This window comes from Saccopteryx leptura, chromosome 2 (genome assembly GCF_036850995.1).
Source record: "Saccopteryx leptura isolate mSacLep1 chromosome 2, mSacLep1_pri_phased_curated, whole genome shotgun sequence".
Taxonomy (NCBI): domain Eukaryota; kingdom Metazoa; phylum Chordata; class Mammalia; order Chiroptera; family Emballonuridae; genus Saccopteryx; species Saccopteryx leptura.
In genome coordinates this window covers 235,761,682-235,784,890 of record NC_089504.1, presented here as the reverse complement: position 1 = coordinate 235,784,890, position 23,209 = coordinate 235,761,682, and the positions used below count along the sequence as shown (strand labels likewise).

Below are 23,209 nucleotides of genomic sequence, written 5' to 3'. Positions count from 1 at the left end.
CGCTCTGTTGCATCCAGAGCCATTCTAGCGCCTGAGGCAGAGGCCACAGAGCCATCCCCAGCGCCCGGGCCATCTTTGCTCCAATGGAGCCTTGGCTGCAGGAGGGGAAGAGAGAGTCAGAGAGGAAGGAGAGGGGGAGGGGTGGAGAAGCAGATGGGTGCTTCTCCTGTGTGCCCTGGCCGGGAATCGAACCCGGGTCTCCCGCACGCCAGGCCAATGCTCTACTGCTGAGCCAACCAGCCAGGGCCTCAGCTCTCTGTTTTCATGGCTGCCTTCTCCGCATTTGAATGGAGCCAGCATTCAAAAATGTGAACGCTTAACTTCTCCCCATTGGTTGTCGTGACATTTTTTTTTCTAACTCTGAATAAAAGCAGAGCAAAACAAGGCTACTGTATTTTGAAATAGAGTATGTCTGGAAAAGGTGATATCACCTGTGAACATAGATCCTCCTTAAAATATCCTCTGGAAGACTATACTTTCAGGAATGATTTCTATAGTTTGTTTAAAAAAATCCTCTGGAATTATACCTATTGGGCCACAAACATTATTAAACCTAGTGGTGATCTGTGGTGATCAGGCGTATCCTAATGTTCAAGGAATTACTAACCCGACTGCTTGCAGACCCATTAGATGGTGCACTGTGTTTCCGCTCTAAGCATGGAAAATAAGAGTCCCTGGAGGAAAGGAGGCACGGGGACCTTATATATAAATGTACGATGACAAGATCCTATACCTTCAGGCCACTGGTTATGTTCCCATGTCTGTCTTTACCAAGGCAAGTGCTTCCCTGTGTGTTAATGGTCCCCACACAGAGCATCACTGATCAGAGCCTGTGGTAGGCAGAATCCTACCTACCCTAATCCCTGGAACCTGTGGATACAGTGAGATTATCACCCCTGCAATTATGTTATATGGCACAGTTGACTTTATGATAAGGAGATTTTCCTGATGGGCCATATCCACTCTCATGAGACCCTTTAAAAACAGAGAGTTTTCTCTTGATTGCAGAAGAAGTTGGAGAGGTTTGAAGCAGGACAAGGACTCACTGTGCCCTGGCTGGTCAGAAGGTGGTAGGGGCAGGCATGCAAGAAAGAATGTGGACAAAACCCTAGAAGCTGAGTCTGGCCTGGAGCTGACAGCCAGCAAGGAATCAGGGACCTCTGTCCTACAACCACAAGAAAATGAAGCCCAAGCTTCCCTGTGAAAATGGCTCAGCAACACATGAGTGTCTGTCTGCTAAGGCCTTGAGAGCCATATGGTGCCAGATGTTGACCCACAAAACTGTGCATGCACACATGGGTGTTGTCTCAGCTGCCATATTTGTCATAATTTATTAGGCAGCAATAGGAAATAATACAGAGCCCTCCCTGCAAAATGTTTTGGAAATATAACTTTGCCAAAAGATCAGGAGAGCACATGGCCAAGAACAACATGCCCGTGAAGCTAATCAACAAATGTTAGTGAGGCTCATCTCTCCTATTTGGTCTACAGATGGCTACTATCTGTACAATGTCAGCCAAAGCTTACTTACTCTGGTAAGTCTTCATTGATGCTTGCCACAAATCCTGCAACTGACGTCTGTCGATTTACAATATCGTGGAAACAATCTATGCCAATGAACATTGCATCCTGCAACTTCAATTTTGAAAAAGACAACAATTAGAACAGAATACTGTTAATCCTAATCCGGAGGGACCGGAAACATTGAAGACATGAACAAAGTCCGTCGATTATACACCAAAGCTTTATTGTGTAGCTTGGCCAAGCAGCGGCAAACTCCGACAGAAATCTGAAGGAGAGTGCGCCGGCCCTTTGTTCTACTTAGTTTTTATAGTTTTGTAAGTGGGAAGTACAGAAGCAAAAATTGTAATTAGGAGCCCCTTACCACTATTGGTTATAGTCATATGTCCTTTAACATGATAGGACCATGTTCAATTTACAAGCCATACATCCTTTTGGAGAAAACAAATTTACAAGTCAACACAATGGCAGAAAGATACCTTTTTACATATTAAAAGGCATTCCGTATTATCTAGTGTTCATCTGCTATCTCTCTGTCCTGAGTCACATGTGTTAACTACATGCATTTACATAGGAGAGGTAGTTTCCATGGGGACAAATGCCCACAAATGGCTCATAGTTATAAGAAACGGTTTATTTTGGCTTTTCTCTCCCTGTACCTGGCTAGCCATTTACCCCTTTCCCCACAGGTGTGGTGGAATGTCTGGGGATCTATGTTTTCCTCCCCTTTGCATTTACAATACAATGCCAAGGGCCATCCTGACTATGCCAATCACACAGTACAGAGACTATTCTCACAATTTCTCTGCACACCTTAACCCAAATTAATAAAATGTTCTCCAAGCCTCTTAAAATATTAATATTAATTCTGTAGTTTTGGTACTTTACAACACCTGCGGGTGAAGTGGCTCAGTGGTTCCTCAAATACAATCAAAGTTTTCAATTATGGTAAATTATTAAAATAGTTACATAGAATCTTAACCAATTTCACAAAACAAAAGTGCAATAAAGAGAGGGCAATGAAATCCAACATACCCCTGTTTGCACCTTCCACAGGGCTCCACCCATCTTGCAATTCATTTGCTGGGCAATACTTGTAGCAATGGTCATCAGCATCTGGGGTTTGTCTAATGTCCATGCCAGCACACACTGGCTTGGAATCGGGTGGTTGACACACAGGTATTTTTTTATTGCATCATATCTATCTTTCCTGTCATTGGACAGCACACAAACAACCTTAAAAGAATATAAACATGAACTTGCCCAAGATGCAATAACACAGTGAGATAAGACATAGACACCACTAAGAGGAAGCTATTTAGATGGAATGCTGACACAGTAGAATCTCTTAATTAAATATCTGAATCCATGACGGTGAAGGGTCTAGCATCACATGACATTAAACTATCGTGAGGGTTGGTGTGAGGAAGAAACAGGCTGCAAGACAGGCATTTGGCAAGATGTACCAGCCGCTTCACCATACAAAATCCTTGCGTCCTAATTATTAAGTTTTCAGTTTATTATGAGGTGGACAAGTTGGGTTAAAAATATAGACTGAAAGAGACCATAATCAGGAACGTTTATGGGATGATCACTATGTGTGGGGCACGTACCAGTCATTTTACTTGACCCAGTTAATTCCTTCAACAACCTACTGAGACTAGTGCTGGGATCCCCATTTTTACCTCTGAGCATAAATGCTTGCCAGTTAACGGAAGCCACCCAATTTACAAGCAGGAGATTCAGGTCCTACACATTCACTAGGACCTCCTGTAGGACACAGAGCAGTCCGGAAGAGAGGTTACCGCACCACTTGTTTCTGACTGTAAGGGGAAAATCATCCATATATTATTTCTGACATGATGCTTGTGGGAAGTTTCTGGAAGACATCCTTTACCAGATGAGGGAAATTCTTTCCTCATTCTAGACTGAGTTTTTCTTTTCACGTGGAAGGATATAGAATTGGATCAAATGCATTATCTTCTTTGAGTAAGAGAACTAATTTTCTCAATAATTCGCCATACTAACCAATTATATATGTTTATATTTTCCTGAAAACTATTTCAACGTTTCAAATTTACTGGCCCACTCTAGCGCACCCTGGGGGTTCTCCTAATATTTCATTCACCCCTGGTGAACCCGTAATCACGAACTCCACTTGTTCCGGACGTGGTTAAGCCTTCCTGGGACTTTTTTCTTCAGTCATGTAAGTATCAAGCTGGAATATTTTCAGCTTTAGATGTGTTGGTTATTTTCTAGTTAGTTTCTGCTTTTTTCTTACTGCTTATTTCATACTCTAGTTTGTTTCACCCTGTTCTCAGTGCATAAAATTCCGGCTCCATTCCCCATGCACCCGTCAAGGGCTCTAGGAAGCCCCTTGTTTCCTGTTTGCTATCTGCACAGGTTTTGATGTGTAGTGCTTACGTGGTCTCCCAGTTATAAGACTTTAATAGAAATGTAAAATTTTTTTAATTGACATTGTCCTCTGCTCTAGCTGTCTCTTAAAAATAATTCTTTGGTTCCTAATGTACATAATTTAATGATTTCTAATTGTAATGTACTGGGGTCACTGTGTGTAGTCACGAGAATACTGGTCCTTCATTCTTTGCCTAGGATTTCTCCAAGCCCAATGTGATCAATTAAAGAAAAAACTCATACTTTTAAAAAGCACCTAATCTTCAGGTACAGCCTACACACACACACACACACACACACACACGTATATCGCTCGATAGTTATAAATATTTGTATATATTAGTAGATCAAGCTTTGAAAATCTTCTAGATTCTAAAATACATACAAATATAAATCACAAAGGTCTGTGCATATGTTAAATAGATACTTACCATCTGTATATTTGATAAATCCAGTTTTTCTAAGATGGTAACATAAGATTGGACTGTCTCATTTACTTCAAGCCTAGAAAATAAGTAGCTCATCTATAGTCAAAAGGCAATGGACTGTGAACCACATAAGAACTATTTTATATAGCCAGTGGAGGGATTCAACTGGTTCTTACCGGTTTGGCACAACTGATACCTAATTTTTTGTTGAATTCGGTGAACCGACTGTTAAAATGGCATTTGTAATCAGGGGTTCTCTCTACGGGGGGTGCCTGGGCAGCTGCCCAATGTGGAAATCACAGATTTACATTCCTTACTCTTTTTTAACATTCATCTGCGCAACAGTGTATTCTAAGTACCTGTAGTAATGTTCATTCCATCCACAGGTAAAAAATTTCATGGAACTATGCTTGAAATATTTATTTATTCATTTCATAAAACTCATTATACCTTTGATGAAATACTACATTTTAATTCCCTCACGTTTGTTGCTTCAGTAAACAATCATAACATAAAGAGAAAAAGGGCCAAACAACCAGGGGTTGACAAGCTGTCATTGGAAATATCTTAAATAACAGTTTTATTGTTTTTTGTCAAGTATTATTTAATATTTTTATTAATATTTTAAAACCTTTCTATAACAATCTAGTTTTGTGTACCTCTTTTATTGTTCTTATTTAAGTATTAAATGCATGAAATAATAAACTACCTTTCAGTCTTATCTTTTTTATACTTAAAACAGTCATTAGGGCAGAGAACTGGTTGTTAAATTTAAATCCCCCCACTATATACAGCCAATGAAACATGACACAAAAGCAAGACAAGCTCAAATGCCACGACAGGCATTTCAGTTGACAGTTTTTTTAAAACAAGTTTAATTTTTGGAAAGACGTTTAAGAACCAGTTCTTAATATCACCCCATCCATTCACATCAAGCTGCCAATTGTCACATCTTCCTCAACTTGTATCTCCCAATAGCCACAAACCGTATGTCACAAAAGCCTGTTGTAATATGTGTCACATGTCATATGTCAACTGGAGTAAATTTGACTATTTTGTGTACAGACTCTCAGAATTTTGATAAAGCAACTGATTCCTACAATTTAATATGTTCAGTCATTCCACCTTCTGATTGCTGACGACTGACTTTTAAACCAGAAGGGATTTCTGCTCTACTTACATTTCTGCATCTCTCATAGCTATGCCCATGGCAGGTGTGACTGCCGCAGACTCTGCGTCAGGGAAAAGGCTGCTCGGTAATTTCTGCTTGTGTAGAGGATCACCCAGTTATCTAGGGACTTCACACTGACTAACTGTCCACTTCTTGTTTCTCTTGCCCATTCTGCCGATTGCGGATGACAGTCATACTGGAAAAGAATTCCAAATCAGCGTATAAAAACTCTGTTTTAAAAATAAATCATCCAGGATCCTTCCCACTGTTAGTCTGTGCTATCTCCCACTGAAATATTACAAGTTTAAACTTCTGTCATGACTGGATTGGATATTTTCCCTTATGGTACAGGTTAGTAACTCTGGGATTCTATCATGGATTACTCTGGATGACTTGGGTTCTAGGTATTTGACTCTTATGGATACATTTGGGAAAACATCTTGCCACTGAGAAAATGTCCACAATACTAATAAAGACAGAATGCCAAGTTTACTTTACATGCCTTCTTTTTTAATTGATTTTAGAAAGAGAGAGAAACACTGATTTGTTTTTTCACTTATTTATGCATTCATTGATTGATTCTTGTATGTGCCCTGTTGAGGATTGATCCCGCAACCTTGGCATAGTGGGATGACACTCTAACCACCTGAGCTACCCAGCCAGGGCCTACATGCATTCCTATTGGACCTTTGCGTGTTCTCTCAGATAGAAAGAACAGGTAGCCCAAGAAGAGAGAGAAGTCCTAGTGTTTGACATGACTGAGTTAGCTTCTCTTTGGAGGATCATCACTTGACACAACTATGACACTTCAACATGACACTGTCTTACGGTTCTATCTCCTTGGGGAATTCTCACTTCTTTCAAAATTCTTCCTGAGAAGGACAGCAATTTGGTATCAAACCTGAAATCCCAGAGTTGAAGTTCTTTTTGCACATTCTCATTTCTGAAAATTAAAATATTTCCACATGATCCAACCCAAGAAAACAAGCAAAAGCAATTAACCATTTGTAACCAAAGGGCAATTTTCCTCTAATCTAAGGTCCCTGACTGCTCATCCTCCATGTTGAGATGCTACAGGTACTCTATAGAATGCTGAAATAATCCTGTCTTTGTTCCCACACTTGGACAGGCATTCAGAGCCTTCCTCTTCTAGGCCTCCTCTAAGATAGCAATGACAAGAACAATAGAATTGCCCCCAAAATATAATTTTCTTCCCAACTGTCATCTAAAAATTGTTTCCATTGATTTATGGGGGCAGGGGAGAGGGAGAGAGAGAGAAGCATCAACTTCTTGTTCCACTAAGTTGTTCCATTAGTTGCGCTCTCATTGATTGCTCCTCACATGTGCCACGTCCAGGGGTCATGCCTGCAACCTCTGGCACGCCGGGTTGACACTTGATTCACTGAGTCACCTGGGCATTGCCCCAATTGTTATTTTTTAATTGAAGAATTTGAGATAGATGCCAAAGGACCTGCAAAGTTTTTTACTTTAGTAGAGAGAGAGAAGATAGATAAAAAAGTAGAACTTACTTTTGCACAGCATTCATGAATTTTTGCAATTCTTGCTGCCTCTTTCCTGGATTCAGCCTTGTATGAAGAGCCAATTCTCTCATCACCCTGTAGTCTTTATGCATTTTATCTGTTAGGCCTTGAAAAAAGTTCCAAAAGATATAGCTGAATAAGCAAGAATAGATTCTTATTAGAGAGGACTTAACTAGTGGACCTGGTAGAGGAAGAACCAATGGAGAAAACATGGTTCTGAGTCAGGGAGTCTTGTGAAAAGCCTGCACATCTGCATCACAACATCCATGACTTTTTTTTTGTTCTTTTTTGTATTTTTCCAAAGCCAGAAACAGGAGGCAGTCAGACTCCCGCATGCGCCCGACCAGGATCCACCCAGCATGCCCACCAGGGGGCGATGCTCTGCCCATCCGGGGCGTCACTCTGTTGCAACCAGAGCCATTCCAGCACCTGAGGCAGAGGCCACAGAGCCATCCTCAGCGCCCAGGCCAACTTTGCTCCAATGGAGCCTTGGCTGCAGGAGGGGAAGAGAGAGTCAGAGAGGAAGGAGAGGGGGAGGGGTGGAGAAGCAGATGGGCGCTTCTCCTGTGTGCCCTGGCCGGGAATTAAACCCAGGACTTCTGCATGCCAGGTTGATGCTCTACCACTGAGCCAACCGGCCAGGGCTCTGTATTTTTCTTAAGTGAGAAGCGGGGAGGCAGAGAGACAGACTCCTGCATATGCCTAACTGGGATTCACCAGCATGCCCACCAGGGGGCGATGCTCTGACCATCTGGGGCCATTAGTCTGTTGCAACAGGAGCCATTTTGGCGCCTGAGGCAGAAGCCATGGACTTGTCCTCAGCACCCAGGCCAGCTTGCTCCAGTGGAGCCTTGGCTGCGGGAGGGGAAGAGAGAGACAGAGAGGAAGGAGAGGGGGAGGGGTAGAGAAGCAGATGGGTGCTTCTCCTGTGTGCCCTGGCCAGGAATCGAACCTGAGACATCCACACCCTGGGATGATGCTCTACCACTGAGCAACTGGCCAGGGCACAACATCTATGATTTTTAAGAGGGGTTGTCTTCAATGGGGACAGCACAGCGTAACTCCACAGTACCTGTCAGCAGAGCTCAGGAACCAGCAGTATAGGTTCATGTGACATGTTCTGTTGGCTTTTTTTCCATTTACCTATGCTGATCAAAAGTGGCTGAGTTACGTCAGTGACCTGGACATTATACTGCTGTTCAGAAGGAAGAACACAGGCATAATGTCAGCATAACTTTAGTAGTGTCATCCAGATTGATACAAAGTGCATTTTTGCATCACAAAGGGAGGCTGAGAGGTATGGTGGCGATATTGTTTCCCCATTTCATAATGCATTAAAAAAACTCTTAATATCCTTTTAATTTAAATGTCCCAGGGATCACATTTTATTTTTTTCTATATAAGATGGCCAAGGTCCTGGTCCGGTAGGTCAGTTGGTTGGAGCATTGTTCCAACATGCTGAGGTTGTGGGTTCAGTCCCTGGTCAGGATACATACAAGAACCAACCAATGACAGCATGAATGAATGGAACAACAAATCAATATTTTTTTTTCTCTCTCTCTCTCTAAAAATCAATAAATAAAAATTTTAAAAAACATAGATGGCCGAGGAGAGTAGGATTCCCACAAACATCACATTGAGTCACTGTGCTACCCTTTTTAAACTTTATATGTATAGATGGGTGAATACCTCTTGGAGTATATTTCTCACCACAGCACTGCCTTAAAAATTCCTAAAACATAACTAAGAACTTTCAAAAGGATTCCACACTAATGAAGGATAACAAAACCTGTATTCCTAACATCCCTCCTGCTCTATTTTCCCCAAACTCTTAGTCCCCGCTTCCAGTAGAAAAGGTCCTTTTCAAAGACATCACATGCACAAGTTCCTCTCCCTGTGACACAATTCTTACACAACAAAGCGCCTTTACTCTCCAAAACACAGTGGCAGTTCTTCACAGATGCTGCCTTATCGCAAGGTCCTTGACAATAATAATTTGGCCACTTGAATTCTGGTATCATTCTGTCTTTAAGCCTCTGGAAACTTGGAAAGCAGTTCCCACCTTAGGCAAGAAGACTTCAGATTCAGTGTTGATGGTTCCTTTCTTCTTGAGCTGGGCAAGTACCTTCAATTCTCATGCTATTTTTGTAGATTATATATTTTCTTTCCTTGAAGTGACCTGTAGTTATCTGAAAGGTAGCTAGGACTCACTGAGTCCCCTGTCCTTAAGGTAGTTCTGTGTGTAGAATCATGACATCAGTTCAGGCCTCATCTACCACCCTACCACCTGGTTTATCAAAGCCTTTGTACCTGCTTTTCTCCTGTAGAGAACTTTAGAGAACTTTGGAACTCATACTTCCTGTTCCTCATAGCTTTCATAAAATGTCCTAGAAGGATATCTTACAACAGACAGGGAGAGAGATGAGAAGCAGCAGCTCATAGCTGCAATACCTTAGTTGTTCATTAACTGCTTTCTCATACATGCCTTGACTAGGGGCTCCAGTCAAGCCAGTGACCCCTTGCTCAAGCCAGCAACCTTGGGTTCAAGCCAGCGACCTTAGGTTCAAGCCAGTAACCCTAGATTCAAGCCAGCGACCCTAGGTTTAAGCCACCGACCATGGGTTTATGCCTATGATCCCACACTCAAGCTGGCGAGTGTGTCCTCAGCATCCCAGGGTGACACTCTATCTACTGCACCACCACCTGGTCAGGCTTCAGTGATTTTTCTAGATCTTACCAGAACACTAAAACTAAACTGTCATCTCTTATAATACTGACTTCCTACCGGGACATCCCAGGACTACTCCAGTCATTTCAAATACTCAGCCTGTCTTACTCGAGTAAATTGACTGAAACCATTTTCTTATATTTTATTTACATCCAAGACTCCTACCTATCAGCATATACCAAGAAGGTAGTTTGCCTTGTGTGTCAAATACTCTTTCAAATTATTCTCAAACCCACTATTCTGTGATGCCAACATACATGAATTAAATTTTCAATCTATACGTTTCAACTCTGACTATGTGCCAGTCATGGCATAAGACACAGAAGATATTACAAAACGCAAAACTAACACTGTTGTGCCCTGGTGAAACTCATAGTTTATAGGTGAGGGGAGAGATTAAATAATCCCCCAATATATAATTCACATTGGGATAAATGTTACAAAATACAAGGGCATCAGAGGGTTCCGCTTCAGTCTCCTCCTCCCAACACTCACTACACTAAAGCTATCAGTAAGTCCTGCCTGTTGTCACTTACTTCTCCCACCCTATCCAGGCCACCATCATTATTTACCTAAATGGATTTAATAACCTCTTCACTGGTCTTTTTCTGCCTCCATCCCCCCCCCCCCCATACAGCTCATTCTCTGTATGTTAGATAAAAATCTTCAGAATAAAACCGTGTGTCACTCCACACATCTGTATAATACCATTTGATAATAAAATGTGGTTTAGTTGTCCCAATGCACTGAACTTTAGACAACACAGCCCCCAGCCTCATTCTCTGATTTCATATCGTACAAACCTGCCCTGTCCTTATAGTAATTACTTCTCTAGAGAATGCACTAGCCTTGTCTGGGATCTGGCCACACCATGCCCATCCTGAAAATGGTGCCTTAGCATGATCTCGTTCTCTTCTTCTCCCAGGTCTGCACACAGCCTGCTCCTGTCCGACACTCACACATCAGCCTCTCAGAGAAGCTTTCCACCACCACCCAGTCTACGGAGTCAACAGACGTTCCCCAGAACACCCCCTGGTTTTAATCACCTGCACATCCCTTATAACGATCAGAGTAGTTTCCTTCTTGTCCGCCATCTATCTTCCTGCCACAGGAACACAAGTTTCTTGAGCAGAGAATTCAGTCGTCTCACCAGATGTATAATAGGCACTCACTAGCTGCTTTTTGGATCGAATGAACAGGCACTAAGCATAGAGACAAATGAGGATAATGTCATAATAGAACCATCCCTTTGAAGGGATGTCAGAGACCTGTGTACCCTTAATGGTACCAAATAGTTGTGTCTTGGGTTCTGATATAAAAATATAACCTTTTTTTAAAAATTAAACCATTCATTTGTAAGTTCTTTCCATTTGCTACAAATATCAGCAATGCTACAAATATCTGCAATTCCTTTAATTATCTTTCTCTCATCTGCCAAAGCTAGAAAATCAACCTCATCAACTACTTTACACTAAGCAAAGTTTCCTTATTTCTTTGTGAACACTCAGAGATTGAGGAACCTGTGAATTGTGAGATTTAGTATAGAATTGGCATAATGTCAGATGGTGATTGGTCACTTTTTTCTTCTTCTTGAACAGTTCCATAGGGCAGAAACTTCTTCATAAGTGAAGTTTTAATACCTGAAGGCTTACCATATATATATGGTAAAATACAATATATATATTGTATTTTTCTGAAGCTGAAAACGGGGAGAGACAGTCAGACAGACTCCCGCATGCGCCCAACCGGGATCCACCCGGCACGCCCACCAGGGGGCGACGCTCTGCCCACCATGGGGCGATGCTCTGCCCCTCCGGGGCGTTGTTCTGCTGCAACCAGAGTCACTCTAGCGCCTGGGGCAGAGGCCAAGGAGCCATCCCCAGCGCCCAGGCCATCTTTGCTCCAATGGAGCCTTGGCTGTGGGAGGGGAAGAGAGAGACAGAGAGGAAGGAGGGGGGGTGGAGAAGCAAATGGGCGCTTCTCCTATGTGCCCTGGCCGGGAATCGAACCCGGGTCCCCCACACGCCAGGCCAATGCTCTACCACTGAGCCAACCAGCCAGGGCCTTACCATATTTATTTTATCAAGAGAAATATATCTAACTACATAATACAAGCATGAAGAAAGTAAAATTGAAATATATTTAAAGAAATAAAAATTTCATACTTCCTTATAGTAATCGACCAAACTGATTATAGTGCCATCTGATTTTTTAAACGTTGTTTTGGGATTTTCCTTCCAATTAATAGCATCCACCCTGTAGGTTCTGTTGTTGAACCTGTGGAGCAATCAATCAATCACAATATATGGTGTTATCTCTGACTTATTCATTACATGGAACCATGCAAGAAGGAAGGGAGTTTAAATCCTACAAGTAATTGCAGGATGTATCAGCTTTCTTAAGAGTAATTCACATGCAATTGACTCATTTAAGTAGTGTTATAATCCAATTGTTTTTAGTGTAGTCACAGAATTGTATAACCATCAGTACAATCAATTTTAGAATATTTTTATCACCGAAAGGAGAAATCACAATAACCCACAATCATAAAGAGTCACTCCCTATTTCCACCCAACTTCCCCAGGTCTTAGGCAACTCCTGGTTTCCTTTCTGTCCCCACACTCTTGCCTGTTCGTCACATCCACACAAACTGAACCATACAATATGTGACCTTTCCTGACTGGCTTCTTTTACTTAGCATCTTTTCAAGGTTTATTCACGCTGTAGCATGTATTGGTACTTAATTCCTTTTTATTGACAAATAACATCATATAGGTATACTACATTTTGTTTATTCATTTATCAGCTGACAAACATCTGGGTTGTTTATATTTTTGAGCTGTTATGCATTATAATGTTACTGACACTCACAAAACAATGTTGGTGAACATGTATTTTCATTTCTCAGGTATATAACTAGGAGTGGAATTGCTGGGTCATATGATAACATGATAGTATTTAGCAGGTTGAGGAAATGCCAGACTGCTTTCCAAAGAAACTACAGTGTGTCCGTAAAGTCATGGTGCACTTTTGACCAGTCACAGGAAAGCAACAAAAGACGATAGAAATGTGAGATCTGCACCAAATAAAAGGAAAACTCTCCCAGTTTCATACCTATTCAGTGCAGCTCGATGTGGGCTCACACACAGATTTTTTAGGGCTCCTTAGGTAGCTATCCTGTATAGCCTCTACAGACTCGTCACTGACAGATGGCCTACCAGAACAGGGTTTCTCCACCAAACTGCTGGTTTCCTTCAATTGCTTATCCCACCGAGTAATGTTATTCCTATGTGGTGGCGCTTCGTTATAAATGCACCGATATTCACATTGCACTTTGGTCATGGATTTGAATTTAGCGAGCCACAGAACACACTGAACTTTCCTCTGTACCGTCCACATCTGGCATGGCCGTGGGCTGCTCCACTGTATACACAGTGTTACGTCATCATCTGTGCATACGCACATGCTGCCACATCATCCTACAGAAACTGGGAGGGTTTTCCTTTTATTTGGTGCAGATTTCACATTTCTATCATCTTTTGTTGCTTTCCTGTGACCGGTCAAAAGTGCACCATGACTTTACGGACACACTGTATATCATTTTACATTCATACCAGCACTGTATGAGGGTAAGTTCCAATTTTTCTACACCCTTGCTAACACTTGTTTAATATCTGCCTTTTTAATTTTAGCCATCCTAGTGGTTATGAAGTGGTATTTTATTGTAGTTTTAACTTGTGTTTTCCTGATAGCTAAAGAGGTTGAGCATATTTTCAAGTGATTGTTCGCCATGTGTATATTTGCTTTGGAGAAACATCTATTCAGGCCCTTTGCCCGTTTTTTAGAGTTGGATTGTCTTTTAAATTATTGAGTTGTTAGTATTCTTTAGAAATCTTTTGAGATATGCGATTTGTAATATTTTCTTCCATTCTATCAGTTGTCTTCACTTTTTTGACAGCATGCTTGCAGAGTAAAAGTTTTTAATTTGGTGAAGTCCAACTTCTCTGTATTTTTCTTTGGTCAGCACTTGTGCTTTTGGTGTCTTATCTAATACGGTTTTAACTAACCCAAAGTCAAGAAGATTTCCTCCCACATTTTCTTTTAAGAATTTTATACTTGTAGCTCTATTGTTATCTCCCTCTTGAGTAATTTTTAAATTAAATTTGATTTAATTTTGTGTATTGTGTGAAGAAGGGCCAGTGGCTATCCAGCTGCCCAGCACTATTTGTTGAAAAGACCATTCTTTCCCTGGCTGAACTGCCTTGACACCCCTATTGAAGTCAACTGACTGTAAATGGGATGGTTTACTTCTGGATTCTCAGTTCTGTTCCATTTATCTATGTGTCTATCCTCACACCACTGTCACCCTGTCTTAATTACTGTGGCTTTGCAGTATGTTTTGAATTGGGGATGTGTGAGTCCTCCAACTTGGCTCTTCTTAAGATGATTTTGGCTGGCCCTGGCCGGTTGGCTCAGCGGTAGAGCATCGGCCTGGCGTGCGGGGGACCCGGGTTCGATTCCCAGCCAGGGCACATGGGAGAAGCGCCCATTTGCTTCTCCACCCCCCCCTTCCTCTCTGTCTCTCTCTTCCCCTCCCGCAGCCAAGGCTCCATTGGAGCAAAGATGGCCCTGGCGCTGGGGATGGCTCCTTGACCTCTGCCCCAGGCGCTAGAGTGGCTCTGGTCATGGCAGAGCGACGCCCCGGAGGGGCAGAGCATCGCCCCCTGGTGGGCAGAGAGTCGCCCCTGGTGGGCATGCCGGGTAGATCCCGATCGGGCGCATGCGGGAGTCTGTCTGACTGTCTCTCCCCGTTTCCAGCTTCAGAAAAATAAAAAAAAAAAAAAGATGATTTTGGCTAAGTAACTCTACATCCATTTTCTCATTAATGTAAAAACTTCTTGGGTAGAGGGAGATTAAAAACAATAACTTCCTGACCTCGCCAGGTGGTTCAATGGATAAAGCATCGTCCCAGTGCACCGAGGTCGCAGGTTCTAACCCTGGTCAGGGCATGTACGAGAAGCAGTCATTGAGTACACAACTACACTGCTCACAAAAATTAGGAGATCGGGGAATGTGAAGATACTCCAGTACTTTCAGCCTTTGTACAGTGCATTTTCACCAATGAAATAAAAGTCGGTTTTGTATCTCATTTGCATAATTGAATAACTTTCTTTGACTTGTTTGCTTTTCTGATGTTCTTGTTTAATAAAAAAAAAATCAAATGCTTCTTTTCCTAATAGCTTTATATTCATTTTGAAATATCCCCTAATTTTTGTGAGCAGTCTAAATGGGACGAGTTTATGCTTCTCTTCCTCTCCAAATCAATGGAAATTAAAAAAAATTTTTTTCTCCAGATAGAAATTTGCTAATGGATTATAATTAAGCACCAGTTTTTAAAAAACTAGATACAAAGAGAGAGAAAGGCAAGAAATTCAGAAGAAACCATACTCTATTATGTGAAAGGGAGGTCTCAGAGCAAATAACTAAATTAGCACTAGAAACTACAAGAACAGCAGTCTACAATGGGTACATACTCCTCTCCCACGCTGTATAACCAGATGAGAAAAGTGTCTAACAATTATTGCCATTTTCATGCTGTTTCTACTTCTGAACTTGCACATTTCATGACTTGAAAACTATAGGAACATATGAAAAGAAAGTTATCAAAGTCACAGGATAGGTTTTTGAAAAAGCACACTTACTTTGTAATAACAGTTGATCCGACTAATTCTTTAGAAACTTGCTCTGTAACGTTCACATTTTTGCTTTTGGCACTGTCATGGATACATATCATTAAATCATAAGCCATTTCCATCCGGAGCAGTTTATGCTTCACATCAGCACAGAGGGTCATACTGTTTTCATACTGAAGAATAGAAGTAAAATAACCAGGCCAGATTTCCAGTCTGCAAATGAAGTAATTTAGAGGTGAGTGTCCAAGTCCCAGAGCTGAACATAAAACCAAGTGTTACAGGGCCTGAACTCAGGATCTAAAATGGATGCTCAGAGGAGTCAGTTTCAGTTTCTTGTTTTTAGTAATGACTGGTCTTTTGAAAGACCTCCGGACAAAGATTTACCAGATATGCTAATTATAAGTAATATATTATCTATGTTAAACTATTTTTATCATCACAAGCTTGAAGTATCATATATTTATATATGTGAGAATGAGATATACATATATAAATATATAAATTATATATATATATATGTACCAGAAAGGAATATATACACATACTATATTTTTTGACCAATTTTTTTTTAATTCATCATCTTCAAAATTCTAGAAATGGAAAGAACAGGTTTTTGTGGACAGTATATTGAATATTAGTAAGCATTTGGTAACCCACAGAAGGATGTATAAGGGAAAACAGTCTATCAATGACTATTTATATTGAATACTAACAATGGACATGAAGTACCTGATATGTATGATAAGTAAATTACACGATGAGGTAGATATTACAGGTTCATTTAACCTTGATTTTTATTTCCTTTGTATAATATAAAACATGTACATATAATTGTTATGATTGAAAATATTTTCAAAGAGAAATTACCCATATTTTGTGTGTTTTAAAACATTTTTAACTTACTGATGAGAAAGAGAGAGGGAGAGAGAGAGCTGTTGTTCCACTTACTTATGCATTCATAGGTTGATTCTTATATGTGCCCTGATCAGGAATCAAGCCCACAACCTTGGTGTATCAGGACAACATTCTAACCAATTGAGCTACCCGGCCAGGGCCATGAAATTACCCAAGTTTTGGATGATCATTTGTTTCCTATGAGGTTTACACAACAACCAAATATCTTAAGGTTTCTTCTTTTTTTTAAAGATTTTATTTATTGATGTTAGAGAAAGGGGAAAGAGGGAGGAAGGGAGAGAGAGAGAGAGAAATAGAGAAGAGAGAAAGGGGGGGAGCGGGAAGCATCAACTCATAGTTATTGCTTCTTATATGTGCCTTGACTGGGCAAGCCCAGGGTTTTGAACTGGCAACCTTAACATTCCAGGTCAATGCTTTATCCACTGCGCCACCATGTCAGACTTAAGGTTTCTTCTTATACTAAGATGTTTAGAGTGAATCTTTTATTTTAAATTTACATTCAACACTAACCTAATTGTTCATAGCCAATGGGTACCATTTAAAGGCATCACTTGTAAATCATACTACTTCAAATGAGAGTAAGTTTGTCAAAGCTTCTATAATTCTATCTGTAGAACATTAAACTTTCCACTTAATACAAACTTATGTTGCAAGATGTCTCAGGCCTCCGTGCCAGTGCCATCATAATAGTTGCGACCAATTTTTTTCAAATTCATCACCTTCAAAATTCTAGAAATGGAAAGAACAGGTTTTTGTGGACAGTGTATTGAATATTAGTAAGCATTTGGTAATACTCAGAAGGATATATAAGGGAAAACAATCTATCAATGACTATTTATACTAACAATGGACATGAAGTATCTGATATGTATGATAAGTAAATAACACGATGAGGTAGATATTACAGGTTCATTTAACCTTGGTTTTTATCTCCTTTGCATAATAGAAAACAAATTATCTTAGAAAGGCCATCAGAATGTCCTTCGTTTATAGAAATGAAACAAAATATCTTTTGCAGACTAAAATTTACAGACTAACATATTATGAATATCTGTTCATCACAGTGAATATAAAACAGAAACCAAGGGTACTTGCTCCCGAGAGAAAAACGTGAGGATGTGCATTGCTGATGTCTATTACTCCTCCTAGAGCGGCACCCGACGTGGGAAGGGGAGGTGGGCAGGGAAAGCAATACTGAGGCTCAGCCACTGAACCTGCACACGGCAGGGTAGGATCCAAGTGTCATGTCACGTCATCTAACAGATCCTTCCCTCACTCAGTACATGGGTATTGTCAAGAATACAAAATGGTAGATGCAAATGGCTTTGTTCAACACCACCGACACCCAGGAAGCTACCACCAATTCTCAAGGGTACCAGATCTCACTAACACACTTTCCAAAGAGGATGCTGTAATAGTAGTGTAGGCAGTCTGGTAGGTGGGTGCGAGTTTGCTGGAGAACTTGATGGTCACCTTCACAAGCTCGTCTTTGAACTTGCTGACCAGTTCCATGTTCTGAGGTAAAAACAAAAAGGATCGGGGGTTCCTTCAAGGACACTAATCTCCACTGTGTCACAAATCAGTATGTCCCTTGGCTAGCCGACATAACACCATGGCAAGAGCAGTCTTTCCCACAAAGACACCCTCAGGTTGAAAAATGTGACTTACAAAAGTAAAGAGTCAGAATTAAATATTTATATTTAAGACAAAACTATTTTTTCACTTAAACAAATTCCTGTAAATGATTTCTTTGGTTAATTATTATGGAGATTTATAGAAAAAATAAAAAGTCTTCCCTGTAGATTGTTTGTTTTTTATGCTAAAGTTTTGGAGGGAACAAGAAATATAAATTATTCAAACTTTATTATCAGCATTTTTTGAGACACATTGTGCCATTAGAAAGGCAAAAAAATATCTTTAACCTGTATATATTTGGTTTAAGCGCTGAAATAAGTGACATTAGAGAATATCAATGCTAATCAAACATAACATGTGAGTTTTGTCCAAGTCTTCCAGGCAAGAGATTTTCAGGACATCTCCACAAACTGTTGTACAGAAACAGTAAGAGTTCTGCTATAATAAAGTAAAAATGCAAGGGAAAGAATGTCAGGAAAATGTCAAATAACATTACTTAACTGGTTTAGATAGCATGTGAGGTAGTAATAGAGAGCTCCCATCAAATATATTACACTTTCCAATTAATGGCTGATGTTGGAAAAGTAAATTCGCACGGACACTTCCACTCTATGTGTGGCGTGTAGTCAACGTTGTACTTGTAGGTGACCCACTGGGGATGAGACGTCACTTGGAAATGGTTCGCAAATAGCTTCACCACTTGACCTTGCGAGCCTGAAAAATTGAGCCATGTGTCAATAACAAGACAACAAAGGGGTAGGTTGGACCCTAAAGAGTCTGGACACCACAATATCAACAAAGTTAGGTCCAATGAGGAGATTAACAACAAATAACAAACATTCATGCAAACCTGCTGGCCAGAATGCCTAATATTAATTTAGGTGAAACCTTAAGATTAAAATGTATAACAATAATAAAAAGAGGTCAAAGTTTTGCATTCATTGATTGCTTTCTCATTTGTGCCTTGACCGTGGGCCTTCAGCAGACCGAGTAACCCCTTGCTCAAACCAGCGACCCTGGGTCCAAGCTGGTGAGCTTTGCTCAAACCAGATGAGCCCACGCTCAAGCTGGCGACCTCGGCGTCTAGAATCTGGGTCCTCCATGTCCCAGTCTGATGCTCTATCCACTGCGCCACCGCCTGGTCAGAAAAAGAGGTCAAAGTAAAACAAAATTCTGTAGCACAAGGCTTCCTAAAGGAGGGAGGAGGCAAGAGCCACTATATGTAATCATTTTGATTTTTTAAATTCTCAGCACAACCAAAGAACTGGGTCATTCTATCTGAGCGACTATAAAAGGAAAAGAGAAAAATAGAAAGTACATCCTGGACTCTACAATAAGTCTTCTTCTCTGCAAAAGTGAATGTTATTACAAAAAAAAAAAAAGTGAGAGGTTACTTCCACTTACAGTGATAATATTAAAGCTTTATGGACTCTTATTAAACACCAATGTGCATTTTATGTAAAGTTTAAAACGAATAACTCCATAAAATTAGATTTGTTAATGGTCAGCATACCCACCATTGACTCTCTAACGTGGTCCAAGTACCGCCTCATGTTTACCATGAGGTCTCGGAAAACTCCACCGCAACCCTGCCGCTGTTCTAGCGATGTCGTCTGCAATCCAGTCGAGAGCTCAAGTTCCTCCTCTACGTATAAATAAATGTGAAAGCCATGAATCTATACACTAAAAGAGAAATGTAAATAGGAAGGTTAATATTAAAAACCCTAGTTATTAAAACTAGTAAAACAGCCAAAGTCGTTTGAGGGAGAAAAGATGTTGAAAGAATCCAAACTACATTTTTCCAGTAATGGGTCACCAGAAAAGGGGAATGTTACCCAGAAGCCTTTCCGGACAAGTGCCTGCTCCGTATTAATGCTCATCTCAGCCCCTCACTCATCCCTGTTCTAATACTTATCCAGTTTCATCAGTTATCTGTTGAGAGGAGAAGAGTTTTCAAAGCAGAAACCGTGTTCCCTGTGTCTACATTTTTATAGGCTTATCACCTGGCACCACACTCACTGCCCTCTAGGGGGCATCAAAGTGCTGACTAAATGAAGAATTCATAAAAATTCAGTGAAACTCGCCTTTCTTTTTATACAGAACCACTGATCTTTTTATTAACAAGTGGGAAAGTACACTATTTTATGACAAATTTATATAGATTTAAATAGTTTACAAGGTCAAAAAAAAAGTTTACAAGGTCCATAACTGAATGACAGGGCAAATTTGTATGGAACCACAAAGGGCCCTGAATAGCCAAAATAATCTTGAGAAGAACAAAGCTGGAGGCATTACATTTCCTTATTTCAAAATATATTGCACTGGCTGGATAGCTTGGTTGGTTAGAGTATTGTCCCAAAGCTAAGAGGTTGCTGGTTTGATCCCTGGTCAGGGCACATATGGGAATAAATCTCTCTCTCCCTTCATCTCTTGCTAAAACCAATCAATAAAACAAAAATTTTTAAATATATATATTACAAAGCTAAAGCAATCAAACAGTATGGTACTTGTCTAAAGACACATCAATAAATTAGAATTGAGAGTCCAGTTATGAGTTGTCGTACACAGATGCATTGTCTAAATTTGAAAAGCAACTACGTTGAATTGGCTAATGAATAACGATTTTTTTTCTTTTTCCATGAGCCTTAACTATAGGGGAGATAAAACAATGATAGCCAGAAAATTTATTGCAGGAAAGGAAATAGTTTCAAGCTATACATTCTTCCTATCCTGTCAAACCTGCCAATACTGAGGTTATTTGTCTAGCATTAAAAAAATTTTTTTAATTGATTTTAGAGAGAGAGAGAGGAGGAGGAGAGAGAGAGAGGAGGAGACAGGAACATCAATCCGTTCCTGCCTGTGCCTCGTTGTCTAGCATTTTATTGCTGTGCCGTCCCCTCCTGCATTAAGCATCCCCTGCCCCTCACCACATCCTTCTTCCCTCTGTTACCTAGAAACTGAGATGGTCCTGCTGCCCCTCTGGGTTGTTCAGACTCAGCCACTTGGCTTTCCACTGGCAGTGGCTGGAACAGAGACAGGACTTGACCAGGTGGCTGGGTCTGCATGGTTTTAGAGACAGAAATAAAGACTAGTGTTATCTCTACGTTCACCCATCATCCACATTTTAGCACATGCCTGCCTGCCACATGCCGAACACTATCGGCGCACAAAGCAAAGAACCTTCCCTTGAAAAGCTCACTATCCAGTGACAGAAAATAAAAATAGCAAATACTGTATCTAGCCAGAGTGTGGCTAGGGAAAAGCAGAAAAACAGCAAGAGAAGGAAGATTGCGAGTCACGGGGAAGACGGGGCGTGAAGGGGGTAGCTGCATTAATTAATGGGGGACAAAGCAGTCTCTGTGAGATTCAAAGACTTAAAGGAAGCAAGTTAACGAGGTGACCGGAGCCATAGGTAGAGGCGATGGAGAGCAGAGCTCCTCAGGTAGAAACGTACAAGGAAGAACGAAGAACAGGGATCCAGGCAGCCGGAGGGAAGCAGACAAGGGGGAGAGGAGCAGGAGAAATCAGAGAGGTAGCGGGCGGGATGACAGCTGAAGGGATTTGCTCTGAGGAAATGGAAACTCTCATGGGGTGGTGGGCGGAGGAGCTACATGAACCAGTGTACCTGGTTCTGTGTTGAGAACAGACTGAGGGTAAGACCAGGGCAAAGGCAGAAAGACCAGTTAGGCAGCCGCTTGTGGCGTCCAGCAGGGGATGCTGGTGGTTAGGACCAGAAGTAGTCAGAGAGGTGATGAGACATCATCAGACACCAGATAGCCTTTTGAAAGCTAGGCAAGAGTATTTCCTGGTTGTTTCTGTAAAGGATTTGAGGTAAAAAATAATAATAATAATAATAATAATGAAAATTAATCTAGAATGATTCTAAAGACTTTGGCCTGGGAAACTGGAAGAACAGGACTTCTTCAAACGAAATACAACATGTCTAGGACGGCAGATCAGGTGTGTGAGAAATCTGGGGACATCTAGGGGGTGTTAGGTGGTGCGGGAGAGGGGCTGGCCAGAGATACCTGGCATGTGGACAGGTCCCCACGTTTGTAACACTGAAAGCCATAACACTAATAAGATGACCAAGGGAGAGAGTTGTTGTAGCAAAGAGAAGAGATCCAAGGACTGGACGCTGGGCATATCAACTGGGCAGGGAGAAGGACCCAGCAAAGACAAGCCGGCAGTGGCAGCCAGTGAGCAGGGGGAAGACCAAAGGTGAGCGGTGCCCTGGACACCACACAACAGGAGCTTCTCGAGGAGAAAAGAGAGCTCGACTTCTCCAAGTACAAGGAGGACCAGGAACAGGCCTGGGGCTTTGGCCAAGTGGAGGGTACTGGAGAAGCCATTTCAGTGGAGCAATGGGAACAGGGCCGGATTGGAGAGGAGAGAGGGGGAAATGAGAACTGGGGTTCAGGGTCCAGACCAGATTTCTACAATGGGAAGCAAAAAGAAGGGACTGTGAGGGGCGTGGAAGCCAGGTGAGGCTTCTGGTGGAATGGGGAAAAACCTTCAGTCTGGGAGACAGAGGAGAGACTTGCAGGAGAGATAGATGCCTGCAGACAGAGAATTGGTTGGTAGACGTAGAGCTAGTACTTCAGGGTCTCAGGTGAGGGCCACGCCCAGGGGACAGAGATGCGGTGGGTTGAAGTTTTGCTCTGATGTTCTATTTGTCTCCGTGAGAATTAGGACGAAGCGGGATGGTGGAAGGTTGAGGCTTGAGTGAAGAAAAGGAGAGGGGAGATAGATTCAGGAGAGAATCAACGGACCTGGCTGGTGTCGTGTGAGTGCCGGGTCAGCACAGGGACCCACTGCAGGTCATAAAAGCAAGACCCTCAGCACCTCTGTGGGTTCTGCTGCATGAACACCAAGTGGATACAGAAAAATACGGAAAGGCCTACAGACAGCAGGGATAGCAAGTGTAAACCATATTAAAACCTTTATCCAACACTGTGGTTCAAGTACTTTAACAAAGTTGTCTGTTTTGAAGTCACTCCAATAGGAGTCATTGGCTGAGGCCAAGAAATTTAGCTTTCTCCTCCACTTGAAGTTAAAAGGAAGCCTGTTTGTGTACGTGGAAGGGAGGCAGGAGAGCGGCTCTCAGGTAAAGAACGCCTGTCCATGCCGGCATCTGGAGAATGACTTTTCTTATTAAACTT

General features: G+C 41.4%; 1 protein-coding gene across 1 annotated transcript in view; it reads right to left on the bottom strand.

Moving 5' to 3' along the window:
• PIWIL3 (piwi like RNA-mediated gene silencing 3) overlaps positions 1–23,209 on the bottom strand; it is a 35,429-nt gene that overhangs the window by 4,659 nt on the left and 7,561 nt on the right. Inside the window, 12 exon segments of the mRNA XM_066363761.1 lie at positions 1,528–1,635; positions 2,557–2,757; positions 4,368–4,440; positions 5,545–5,587; positions 5,590–5,731; positions 6,364–6,478; positions 7,065–7,182; positions 8,139–8,268; positions 11,970–12,081; positions 15,507–15,670; positions 17,799–17,927; positions 21,673–21,764. Of these exon segments, the coding sequence (XP_066219858.1) occupies positions 1,528–1,635; positions 2,557–2,757; positions 4,368–4,440; positions 5,545–5,587; positions 5,590–5,731; positions 6,364–6,478; positions 7,065–7,182; positions 8,139–8,268; positions 11,970–12,081; positions 15,507–15,670; positions 17,799–17,927; positions 21,673–21,764 (1,427 nt within the window).